The sequence below is a fragment of the Epinephelus moara genome, chromosome 5, assembly GCF_006386435.1.
Source record: "Epinephelus moara isolate mb chromosome 5, YSFRI_EMoa_1.0, whole genome shotgun sequence".
Taxonomy (NCBI): Eukaryota; Metazoa; Chordata; class Actinopteri; order Perciformes; family Serranidae; genus Epinephelus; species Epinephelus moara.
Window position 1 is genome coordinate 36,846,070 of NC_065510.1, and position 13,577 is coordinate 36,859,646.

General features: G+C 40.5%; 1 protein-coding gene across 2 annotated transcripts in view; it reads left to right on the top strand.

Moving 5' to 3' along the window:
- ptprdb (protein tyrosine phosphatase receptor type Db) overlaps positions 1 to 13,577 on the top strand; it is a 217,944-nt gene that overhangs the window by 141,592 nt on the left and 62,775 nt on the right. For both annotated transcript variants that reach the window (XM_050044542.1, XM_050044543.1), the window contains 2 exons: positions 1,807 to 1,948; positions 10,979 to 11,167. In XM_050044542.1, coding sequence (XP_049900499.1) covers positions 1,807 to 1,948; positions 10,979 to 11,167 — 331 coding nt within the window. The remainder of the gene's footprint in view (positions 1 to 1,806; positions 1,949 to 10,978; positions 11,168 to 13,577) is intronic.

The window sequence follows — 13,577 nt, forward strand, 5'->3', positions numbered from 1 at the left end:
ATGCTACATCCAGTTCTCTTTTTACATCTAAGGTTTTGCCTTGTTATATTAGAGTTTTTACGGTGCTGTGTCAACGATTTTTGGAGTTGACAAATCATAGTGCCCACTGTGAGAAGGATATATTGTTGGCATTGTATTTATTACAATGAAAGTTGACATTTAAGTCAGTAATGAGCAGTGTGTTTTGTTTACAATAGACAGCGTTATTGTGGGAATATATGAACATACATAAAGCCACAATTGTACTGTTAAACATTTGATCCGTTTACCTGCTTTTCTTCATTTGTACTCCAAAGGTTATACAACTGTGTGAAATGATATGTGTTCCAACTCTTTCATATGTCAGATGATGCCTTGGGCTACAGTATATGAGATTCTTATATGATCAGCCTTATTAGTTTCCCGAAGGCTCTAACCTTTGATTTATTTCCCCACCTCACAAGTCCCTCTTTGATGGAGATGTTGAACCAACCTCTCTCCTCGCCAGTCAGTGTCACCCTGAGCTCAGGGTGCTTTTCCACTTTAATAAGTCGAGTTTCCTCCCAGGTTTAAGTTCATCTTGGTGTCTTCCTGTTTGTGATTAAATCACTCGGGGAGATATTTTATTTTTAATCCACCCTATATAAACTCAGACTACTCGCTGTATATTTCTCTTTGCCGTCCTCTCGGTCAGGAGTTGTTGAGGGATTTCTTTTTATTGGATTTCAGTCAGCGGAAACCTTCTCAGAATTCAGAATCCAGATCTAGTACATGCATGTATTAAACTTATGCAAGAGCATTTAAAATGTACAATCCAGTATTTCTGAAAAACATTCTTGTTTTATTACATCCTAAATTGAAAAGGACATCAGAGATAATCAACGAGAATTTTGTTCTTAATTATTCCTTCTCCTCTCTTTCAGTTCAGTCAAAAGCTACTTTTGATCATCAGTAGATTGCTTCCCTGGTGCTAGCTGAAATCTATTTAAATGTACACTGTATGTAGTAATAGATCATAGACTATGGATGCCTTGTGGCTAAAGATTAAATCTGACTTAGTGCTCTCATACTCCCAGGCTCTGCCCCCTCAGCTTCCCTCAGCAAATTAAAAACTTGGAAAAGGCCTTATTTTTTTGTCTCTGAAAATTACTGTTTATCACTGAGCTGTCAACAATGTTGAAGATAAAATTAAAACCAAACAGCAGCACCAGTCGGGGTCCATACTTCAGTTGAACATTTCTGCTGCCACTGTTTCCGTAGCACAGTGCAATATTTTAAAGCTTGATGAATTTAGAAGAGGTTTCTTTGATCCTGCGGTTACAGATTTTTTGGCCACTTTGGAGGCAGGAGAGACAAGCTGTATGTAAACACAACGCTGACATACTATAAGCATTTAAGTTGATAGTGAACTTGGTAAGTTGAAGTCTCTAAGTACCTAAGTATCCAGCAGGCACAGAGCAACATTAGCATTCTTTTGAAGTTGTGTTTATGTCCTCCTGATCAATGTAAGTTCAATATTCACTCTTTTTAGCTCTGTTTTTGGTCTCCACCAACTACGGAGGGAAATATTTCTCTGTTTAGCTTCTAAATGCTCCACTATGTTCACCAGCTTGTCACTAAATATGTCTCTTACCTAGTGCTTTTCAGCAGTAAAGGTAGTAAAACCAACATCATGAACTAAAGGGTGCTATGAAGCTCCATAGCTCTGAGGGGGGCTGCTGAATGAGGTCATAATTCTCTGTAATTTCGTCAAGACTTGCACCTTTCACTTTGCACATTTTAATCCATTTTGATTGATGTCACTTTAACATATTTTCTCATTAACAGGTAATAGAGTTTGACGACGGGTCCGGCTCGGTCCTGAGGATCCAGCCACTGAGGACCCCCAGGGACGAGGCTATTTACGAATGTCACGCCTCCAACTCTGCAGGAGAGATCACTGCCTCCACCAGACTAAGTGTGCTACGAGGTCAGTGTAAACGCACATGCAAGCTATGTTTCCATTCAGCTATCAAATACAATTTTTTTTAACTTGCTGTAAGGTACTAATCCTAATTCATAACCGTAATACCTAAATCGCAGCAGTTATACATTAAAAAGTACTGTCATCATTCAATACTTTGCTTATTCCATAAATGTGTTTTCTGTGTCTCACCTAATTGTGATGGTAATGGTGCTGTAAATCACAAGATTCATTATGATACCATATTATAATGGGTTTTTTTGGTGAGGGACACGATATCTGCTAATATCATAAATCCACTGCAGCACGATTTTAACTTGAATTAATTCAGCAGCCTGTAATCAATATGAGAAGAAGTCAGTAAATATCCTCATTGTCTTTTTCTTGGCTGATTACCATTATCTCTCTGGTGCTCGGCTGATAGCGCTGTTTTAATGTTTAGGAAGGAGTTGTGCTTGGACGGGAGTGGTGACACAGACATGCCATCGGAATGTCAAAATAAAGACGTATCTTAAAGGGGACCTATTGTGCTTATTTTCAGGTTTATACTTGTATTTAAGGTTTCTAATAGAACATGTTTACATACTTTGATGGTCAAAAAACACTTAATGTTCCTCACACTGTCTGTACTGAAACACCTGTATTCACCCTCTGTCTGAGACACTCCATATAGCACCTCTCTCTTTAAGCCCCCACTCCCCAAAAAGCCCAGTCTGCTGTGATTAGTCAGTGTTTCGGGGTCTTCCGTATCTTGGCATCTCTGCTAAATCATTGCATCCAAGGAATGACTGTACCAGAGAAGAGCGACACTTTTTACTGTGAAAAATGTCCAGTAAACACAACTGGACATGTTCCAGCAGGAATCTGATCCGAAATCTTGGCGGCATTTACAACATCAGCAACTAAGATTACATGTTTCCCTGATGTTAGCATGTAGCTTCATGTAGCAGTGCATGCTACATAATGTAACCACTTGTAGTAGCATGCATGGAGCAGATATAAAGAAATCTGGCACACCATGATGTCATCTTGTAGCCAGGGTAGGGAAAAAAACAGTTGGAAATGAAGTGTTCAGAATGGTAGGAAACCTGAGGTTTTTGCTCAGGGATTACTTGTACATGTGTTTACCTCATTACTTGAAACTTTGGCCACATTCAATATAAACGTCCTTCACTGCAACACTATATATAAGACACAAAATACCGAAAAGCACAATAGGTCTCTTTTAAAAATTGATAAGATTGGATCGTTGATTACTGAATTGATATAGCAACCCAGATCAATGTATCGTTACAACCCTAGACGGTGACTGATAAAGCAGTCACACTTTATTGTTTCCTATATGTGTAACATTGCTGTTATTGAGTGTTTGCACCCATAAGGAATACTGTATATAATGAGAGTGATTTAACTTGAACTGACCTGTGGCTCCTCAGAAGTTCTGATGGTAAAGTTCAAAGCTAATCCTTGTATATATACGTAGAAGGTCTTTAGTTTAAGATTATAACCGTAGGTGGTGATTTTAGCACCAGCCAGAGTGCATTAAAGTATTATCCAGTCTAAATCAGGTTTTACACATAGCCGAGTCAAATAGGATGTTTCCCTGTCGATGCTTTTCAAACTTTAAAACAATTTATGCAAGAGAAGTGGAGGCTTGTCGGATGTTTCCTTAGATGTGGATATATATATGCAAGTGTAAGCCTGGGTCCACTGCGGTAGATGTTTTTTGTTAGTGTTAGCAAGAGTCCATTAATGCAGATAGTGATGTTAGTGTTAGTGGAGTCCATTAGGAGAACATTATGTACCGGTAGTTTGAAGCTCAAGAGTGTCTCAGTGAGTGAAGCTGCTCAAGTGTGGATAATCACATCACCCGCCTTTACAGTACATGCTCGTGGGGAAAGGACGTGCAGCCTATTGTTCTACCATCTCGTCTCTCTCCCTCTCTTTCCCTCTTGTCTCTCGGAGGGGTAATAACATAGTCTACAGTTCTTCCTCTCCACTCGCTTCTCTCCCTCTCGTCCGTCTGTGTTTTTTGTCTCCCCAAGTTCATTCCCTCTTACGCTTTCTTTCACTCTCCCTCTTTCTCTTTTTATACACTTTGTTTCTCCTCCCTCTCGCCCTGTCTCCCTCTCCCTGTCTCTCCAGATGCTCTTAGGTCCACTACACAGCAACCTCTAAATTATTCACATCAGACCACTCTTTGCATCTTCTGTGCTGTTCCGCTCCATCCATCCAGAATCTTTCCTGTCTCACATGGTTGTCTTTGTACGTGTGTGTGCGTGTGTGCGTGTGTGCGTGCGTGCGTGCATGTGTGTATTTGTATGTGCTTTTGCTTACGTGTCCCTGCATCTATTTTTGATTTCTCCTGCCTCCCTTGATGGAAGCTATCAGCTCGTGTATAATCTGAACAGAGAACGTGACCACACACACACAAACACACACACACACACAGACAGGCAAACACACACACGCACAAACGTATCCTCAATCTAAGACAGTCAGTCTTTATGTAGTGATTAGCCTCTTTCTACTCCTCTGAGGAGTCATTGTGTTGTGGATGAATAAGAGGCCACCTGGGAGCAGCTAATAGCCCCTGATATACTGTCAGTCCAAATGTCAGTTGAAAGCATGCACACACGCACACACGCACACACACGCACACGCACAGGGTCTTGTCAGTCATGTCTCCCCTGGCTCTGTGAAGACAGCTCCAGTGACTGACTGACTGACTGACTGTCTGTCAGACAGGGGGGATCCGATGTTAAGGTCATCCGGCTTAATTACTGAGGATTAGAACCAGGCTAATTGAAATCTTGGCTTCCAGTAAAGGGGTGTGATTGACAATGGCTGAAATAATAATGAACTTCAGAGCAATTATATGCTTTAGGATCCAGTGTGCAGTCTGATACTGTATAATTCATGCCTTGGTAAAAGTTGAGTTTGTGAGAGTCAGACAATGTGCTCCAGTCCAGAAACTGAAGCTGTAAATTGGAAAGATGACATTGTAAACTTGCAATGTCCATTCTGGTATGATTTTTTCTATAATTAAAGTACCTGCTAATATCTTGGAACATGGAGACAGTGATGTCTGACCAGGCAGGAAACACGAGTGCTCAGATGATCAGACAGGTTGTAAACAAGCCAACAGTTTAGCCAGAGTATCTAGACCACTTTATTTGAAGATAAAACAGAAAGTGAGTGCAGCAGAAATGTTGGTAATGTAAATGTGATATAAAAGTTGAACTAGAAAGAGGGTCTGTAAACTGTAGTGGATGTTTACAACGGACAGTTTGGATAATGTTTTTACTGTTCACCTGTGTAATGTTGTTATTACTGATAGGAATGATGGCCAAAACTAGAAAAATAACAACCAAGGTTGTAATAATTAGAATTTTGAAAACCTCTAATGCTATTCCCCGTATCATAATCCGATATTTTCCCAGCTGTCATCATATTGTATACATTTTACTAGGGATGCACTGGTTGTGAAATTCAAGGCCAATACTAATGTTTAAACTGGCAGTTTGGCTGATACTGATGTTTGCTGTTGTTATTTATTATTTCCCTTTTGTGGCAGGGAAACAAAGAAATCTTCACTATAAAAAAATGCCTGTTTTAAAGTCATTCGGCCCTTCATGACACTGCCTTTGAATGAGTACAAATTTAGTAATGCAAATTCATGAAACAACCTTTAAAGGTAAACTATACAGGATGTCAGTTACAGTTTGTAAACATGCTTGCCAGAAGAAGTGAAAGTGAAAGCCGGTAAAACCTCAGATTCACTCTCGTTTGGTATTTCGCCTCGCTATTTTTGCGTATCTCTTTGATGCCTGCTGTTTACAGCTTGCTTTTTATTAAGCCCTATTGCCACCTGAGCACTGTGGGCGTACACACCCACTAACGTCTCGATCGTACAGTAATGATGATTGAGAGGGATTATTTTTGTATGGGTCTATATGGGGCAGCACAGTGGTACAGTGGTTAGTGATGTCACCTCACTGAAAGAAGGTTCCTGGTTTGAACCCTGGGGTGGGGGAGCCCTTCTGTGCAGAGTTTGCATGTTCTCCCTGAGTCACCGTGGGTTTTCTCCGGGTACTCCAGCTTCCTCCCACAGTCCAAAGATATGTAGGTTAGATTAATTGATGACTCTAAATTGGCTGTATGTGTGAATGTGAGTGTGAATGGTTGTCTGCCTCTATGTAGCAGCCCTGTTATAGTCTGGTGACCTGTCCAGGGTGTGCTCCACCTCTTACCATGTGTCACATGGGATAAGCTCCAGCCTCCCTGCGAACACTAACAGGATAAGCAATTATGGAAAATGAATGAATGATTGAATCAGTCTATAGATTATTTTGTAGGAATATTCTGCATAATATATCTTTTATAAATACTTTCACATGAAACACATTTTTTTTTTTTTTTTAAAAGATAACTGTTTCAAAAGCCTTTTTACTTTATATAATATATCATAATTGCCTCTCTCCATATCTCTCTTATCTTGCTGTGAGAGCATTAACCCTTTGAAACCTGAGCTAATTGATTTCTTTAAAAACATTGAAAGAAGGAATAAGTAATGACCCAAACACGAGCAGGATATCAGTAAAAAGTCACAAAAAAGTGAAAATTGTGAGGAAAAAAAACAACAACAGGAAATGACCGGGGAAAAGGGGTTAAATAAAATAATAATAAACATACAGTATATATATTTGTTTTCTGAAACCTTATTTTGAATGTGTCATTATAAATATATAATTCTAATAATTATACATAGTATTTCCCCCCTTGTTTTTTTTTAAAATAATTTTCTAATAATCATCTCATTCTCTCAGCTAATTTCTTGACACCTTTTATTTGCAGGATATTTTATGCCAAATTGCTGAGTCCCTTTTTCTTAAAGGAATCAAGCCAGTTTGCTCAGGTTTAAAAGATACTTATGAAAGGTGTGTGGAGCGATGCTGCAGGTTTCAAAGGATTAACAACTGTATTTATTCAGTTTCTCGCAAAAGTTTTTTGATCGTGATGACGTCATAATTATTCTTTGTCCAATACTTATTTTTTTCTGAAAATGCAACAAAATGTAACTCAATGCAACCTCTGTTTGCTGTTAGTTCTGACCATTGGCTACTAACAGCTAACAGCAAATGTTAACCACCTCTCCTTTGGCCAATTTCAACAAGGATTTGTTGTTCATAATGTATCATTACCAAGGGGTAATGGGTTTAGGGTGCACCCCCTGACACGTCAGTAGTTCGTTCACCACAACCTTTCGTCCCAAAGGTGTCCTGGAGAAGATCTCTGTTCATCCCAAACGTGTTTTCTGTTGTCCTCAGGATTATGGGACGTCGCTAGTTTCTCACCCTGCTTTTTAGCCTGCACAGAATCAATGTGACAGAGCAGAAAAATATCAGCCACTGATATCGGTGACTGTCATCTTATTTGACAATAAAACAATGGCAGTCAACAAGGCAAATATCGACCAATACCAATATTAGGCCTATAAATCAGTGCATTCCTACATATCATTATTATTATTAAGTAATCAACACATTACAAAATCTATCACAACCCAACTAGTAGGTGTCCCTCACATTTTATCTAACAGCTTATACTCACAATGTAGTTGTGACAAAAGATTGTGTGCCCTACAAACAGTTTAATGAGATGCAGAAACAAAACCAACTGTGGCCTCACAAACAACACCAGACTTGAATCAACACTTCTCTCACACAGTCTCCTCAACCCAAAAAAAAGTAACATCTAAGAAGCACAAAGTATTGCGGTAGTCTAGCTGTTGTATTGGAATGCAGGATGTTCAAAGTGTTAATTTTATTGCATCCATCACTTCAGCTGTTTATCCCCTGAGTCGGTCATAAATGACAGAAACAGGTTCGTTTGCAGGTGCAGACATTACTCTCGAGCTTCCGATACAGCAGCCAGCTAATTCCTTAGTTCCCATGACTGTGAGACCAGATTGACCTGCGGTCTTCCAGATTTACAGATGACGAACCCAGCGAGAGATGTGTGTGGATTTCATTTTGGGTCTCGCATAAAGAGGACAGTGTGTTCGCACGGCAGTTCCCATGATTGTGAGACCGGGCTTTTCTATGAGCTGTGAAATTATCTGGATGTCTCGCAGTGGAAACGCTGATGTGGGAGCAAATCCAAATGAAACAGTGGGATGTGTGGAAGGCTCCGTCAACAAGGGAGCGTAGGGTTACGCATCTGCTCTGACCTCAGGGGGTACTTAACTGTTCAGAATAACACACACACACACACTCACATGCACACACACTGGAGCAGCTTTGTCCCAAACACACTTTGGTGTTTGCTTACACCTGCCCTCATGATGGATGGTGGAGAGCTGGTTATGTGCATGTGTTATCATGTGCGTGTCTGCCTGTGTGTGTGTGTGTGTGCGGGCGACGTGCATCAGTTCATTCAAACAGCCCTCACACACTTTCACGTATATCACTTCACACCTTGTCAGCATTAAATTTAAAAAGCTTGTGTTTTTGTTTTTTTGTCAGCACAAAAATGCGTCCGTGTGTGTGTATTTTCATCCGTGTGACTTTTGGTTGCCTACGTTTTTCGGCTTCCTGCACACACCTCTACTTACACATCCACATCTGCAACTCTTTCTTTTCCTGCACGGGTGAGTGGTTGTAGAAGAGAGGCAAAGAGAGATGCATGATCTCGGGGAGTAGCGTTCTAACTGTGCGTCCTCAATGTTCATTGCAGTGTCCCACCCCAGGTAGATGAAATAGAATGCATTATTCCTCCCTACGAGGGGCTGGCTTTGAAGTAAGCGTTTGCATAATGAAAGCGGAGAGAATCAGGATTGTTATGCTGTATGGATCCCTTGTGCTCACTCTTCCTTTCTGTCTGTTTTTCCCTTTCTCTCTCCCTTGTTCTCTCTCTATTTTCCTTTCTGTCACTCTTTCTTTGTCTCACTATATTCCATTCTTTACCCTTTTTTTTTGCACTTTTGTCCCTCTTTCACCACCCGCCCTGGCAGACACGCTGGTACACACAAACACCTTCTGATCTTGTTCTCTTGGTTTATTATGTCCATGTTTCCATTTGTCGGGGCGTTTGTGATTGATTGAAACCGGAGCTGTTAAAAGGCCACACACGCACTCGCAAAGCTGGTGTCTCACGACCCGTCGGCTATGGTTCGATGGGCCAGTACCAGAATTAGCATCTCCTTGGCGAGGTTCAGCGCTAGGATTTCCCGTTAATGAGGCTCTGTGTGGTTGAGAGGGATAAAGTCACAAGGGATTCTGGGTAGCAAAAAAAAAATGGGGGGAAAATTACAAAAGACTGCCTCCTAGATCAAATACAAATACAGGCAGGAACGCAGGCTCCTTGCTCATCTGTCTCTTTTCACCGTGTCTATCTTTACCCACTTCATTATGGATGACTCATGGATCTGACATTTTACCTCGCAGTTTCAAAGTGCAGCCTTGAACAAACTTAAGAATTTGTTTTTAAAACCGAATTACTCTGAAACTATTTGATTCCAAGGGTGAATACAGTATATTTTCGGTGTGACTGAGTTCAGGCGTCTTTGATCCCCCACCTCCTCGAAGCATTGTCCCCTCCTCTCGCTTAAATCTCCTACTTCAGATGAATGAAGTTGGCCCACTGCCTTTGATTTCCCTCTATCACAGTGGAACCACTCTCCATGTTTGATCTAATTGCCTCGGATGTCTATGAATTCACATTTGATTTGGCATCCCAAAAGGGTGCGAGTCCCAGTGGATGCGTCTTTATTTGACTCGCCTATTTGATTCATGCAACGGGGTGAGCTTCCAGAGAGGGTTGTGTGCAGACGGAGCAGGACAAAAAGTGTAGCTCAACTGCCACTGACTCCCAGCAGAATAGATAGTATTTGATTTTCAATTGATTCTTATTTAAAGAGCAGTTGCCTGAAGCTTTTGTAAGATAGTTTGTCAGGTGGAATGAAACGTTACTCATTCTATTTGACCTCACTATTGTATTTTTCAAAAGTCCTGCCTGCGGGCTTGAGCCTGGTTCGAAACATATTTTGACTCTAAATTGATTCTAAATTTGACTCCTGTATTTGACCAGCCAGTTTCCTTTAAAACCTTTTCACAGTGAACTAGTGAGTCAACCTGCTTCATGTCAATTCAGGGCTGAATCTATGTCTTTTCATGTAGGCTATGAGGCATCACGCTTTGTCTTGTTTTGATTGTTGACTATCTGCTCACAGTGTGTGTCTAATGCATGATTGACTCAGACGGATGAATTCAAGTTGTTTAAGGTGTGACCAATGGCAGCCCTCAGAAACATTTCGTCAAGCCACACGAACATGAAATGAACTGCATGTATTATATTTTAATTATTCACAGTCCATTCAATACTTTTACTTTTACTTGCATTTAATACAACTACTCAGCCACTGCGTTAAACTGCGGCCCCCTAACAAGTGACTGTCAGGTTAGGAATGTCAACGAATAGAAAGCTACTGGGTGCTTTGCAAGTAGTGGCACCTTGGGATCGTCGTGGGAATAATGCTCTGTGATCGATTGTAGTGCTGTTATCTTAACTATCTTAACTGGGTAAATTCTTATCTCATCGGACCTTGGGGGGCGGATAAAGGGATCCTCCTTATCCGCAAACAGGTGAATTCAGTGCTCAAGCAATTCAACACCACTATAAGCACAACCACAAATCTTACAAGTTCAAGGGTGAAAAGCGAAACATGAGGTTCAACAGTTTCAGTGAGACCTATCTGGTCAACAGACAGTCTTCACAAATCTTGTGAGCTAAAAAAGTACGATCATTCCTAGTTCTTTCTGCGTAGACACAAAAAAGGGAGGGGGGGAGTCTTAGAATTATGAAAAAGTAAGGTAAAGTAAATAGCAACTGTAATAATGTATACTTTTATCTACTGAATAGATTTTTGGAAAAAAAAACATCCATTGAAATGAGCACATTTAAATCGCGACAGATGATATAGATGTGTATATTTATTTTCCAGCTCTGCTTGACTTGTGTATTTGATCATTCCAGAGGACCAGCTGCCCTCGGGGTTCCCCACCATAGACATGGGTCCCCAGCTGAAAGTGGTGGAGCGTTCTCGGACCGCCACCATGCTCTGTGCTGCTAGCGGCAACCCTGACCCAGAAATTACCTGGTTCAAGGATTTCCTGCCAGTCAACACGTCCAATAACAACGGACGAATCAAGCAGCTCCGCTCAGGTAACCAACAATTCAGTCCCTCCATTCTTTCCCTTCCCCTCAACCCCCAAGCTTTTATTTCCGCCTTTAGGTTTGTCTTCCCTCCCACTTTCTTTTTATCCCTTTTTCAATATCCACTCTTTCTTTCTTCCCCCCCAAACCCATTTTTTATTTTCTGTTCCTACAAAGCGTCTGTTATTCTTGCCCTCGTTCACCCCTTTTCTTATTGCTGTTCCGCACTCCTCCTGCCGTGGTTACTGGCTGTGTTTCTCTGCTGCCGCTGTGGTATGAGTTGACTGTGTGTGGTTGCCAACTTTTCTCAACTCTTCAAAGCCTTAAAACAGTGAACTCCCAGCTCTTCTCCGCTTTTCTCCAAACTCTCCGAGGTCTTCCCGTGCAAAATCACCATCACGAAGGGTTTAATTTTTCACTTAGTACAAATGTTATAAAATATTTGTAACAACACGCATCAGTGCGCATCACGTCTCCAGTCATAATCTCCACCAATTTTCTCTACTGACAGAATGTGCGAGGTAAACCCAGATGATGGTGACATGCACACAGGGAATGTCCTCTCTAAGATGGCTCACTGCTGTGACTAAACAAGCAAATAACCTTTTGTTTTTCCTCATTTCATGGAAAGTGTGTCTGGCGTGGGTGTGAAATTGACTCACAGACATTGCATCCATGTTATTTGAGAAAATATATTGACAGAATGTGTTAAATTCGAGGACAAATTACTCGGAGAAAAACACAGAATAAATTATTTTCCGGTCAAGCTGCTCAATCCATATCAATCAGCTTTTAAATAGCCACAGTAGTGTAAAATCCCAACTTGTCTAAGCAAAGTCCCCTCCCTCCTCAGACTGACTCTGGACCCAAAATCCCTTTCTTGTGATTGGACACCCAACTCTTTTGCTTCTTTATGTATAACAACCTCTTTGCTTCTGTCCCCATTTTTTTAAATTTTGTGGCTCAGCCCTCAACTCCTCGCTCAGACTCCCTTTTTGACCTTTAATTTACAAAAAATACATCAAATTAAATTATTTAAAACATTATTACAACGTAAAATGTCAAGTACTTAGTGTGTTAGCTTGATTCTTCTATGTGATGATTACAAATTACGATTCTTTTAAGCACAAATTTCTGTGTAGATAATCAATATCCTTGACTTCTTTTTGGAGTTCCAGTGCTTTTTCAAGGTGTTTCTACAACTCCTCTGTGTAACCAATGGTCCGATTGTAATGCCATGTCTATGCTGTTTCTTTTCTCTTTGTATCTTTTTAACCACAGAGTCCTTTGGTAAGTGCTTCTGTTCCGAGGCCCACACCCTCACTGTCCACTTCTCTATATACTGTTCACTAATGCTGCTACTGTTGCTGCTGCTGCTGCTCACCTTTACAATGTTGAGGTGTTAATAAAATGCATGGCATGCATTTTACTAACAGTCACAAACAGAGATAATATAAAGCACAGATGTTTACAGACACAGAAATACACACACACAGGCACCCACACATCATTTTGGTAAAGCAACACACTATGGATGCTACAAACTGGAAACAAACACACACACAGACAAACATACACATGTATCTACACATAGATACTCACACATATCTGTCACCCTAGACGTAGCTGGCCTCACCCTCACCTGTGCACCTGCAGCCTTTCCACACCCAAAAAAAATACAATAACTTTGTCCTCACACTCACCTATTTACTTTTCCACTTATTCAATTATTCTTCCCCTCACTCACTCACTCACCCACTCACTCACTCTGTCATTCACTCACCCACTTACTCTCTCTGCTCTGCTGTATAGAGTTACAAGTCAATAAGTCATCAACTCTAGATGGCTGTTAGGTGGAGCCACTGTAAGGAAATCAATGGCGACCAGGTTTCAGGATTCTAGATGTTGACTGTACAGTGGAGTATGATGTATATGCTAAAACTGGTTCCTACTGCTTAGAGGTAGTGAATGGACACATGCCATTTTTAACATCACCATAATGGAGCCAGTAAAGTTAAGTAGTAAAGAAAAATCCACCCTTCAATACGTTCTAACTGTTATATAAATCATTTTATGACGTTTGGAAATTTTACAACAAAGTGCTGTAATTTGCATTTCATTCTTTACATTTACTTAATGGATTTCCTCAATTTCCCAGAATGCTTTTACAATTAGATGACATCTATGCCTGCATGTATTTATGTACCCAGTGATCACTGATCAGACTCACACCTCTTTACAGCTGAAACCATCAGTCAATTATATGATTAGTCAAATGGCTGAAAATTAATTAGTAACATTAACATGTTAGTTGTTAATCAATTGTTTAAATCATTTTTAATTTTACTCTGTCGTTCTCAAATGTGAGGATTTGCTGCCTTTCTCAGTTTTTCACTGAAAAATAAAAGAAGATTGTAAA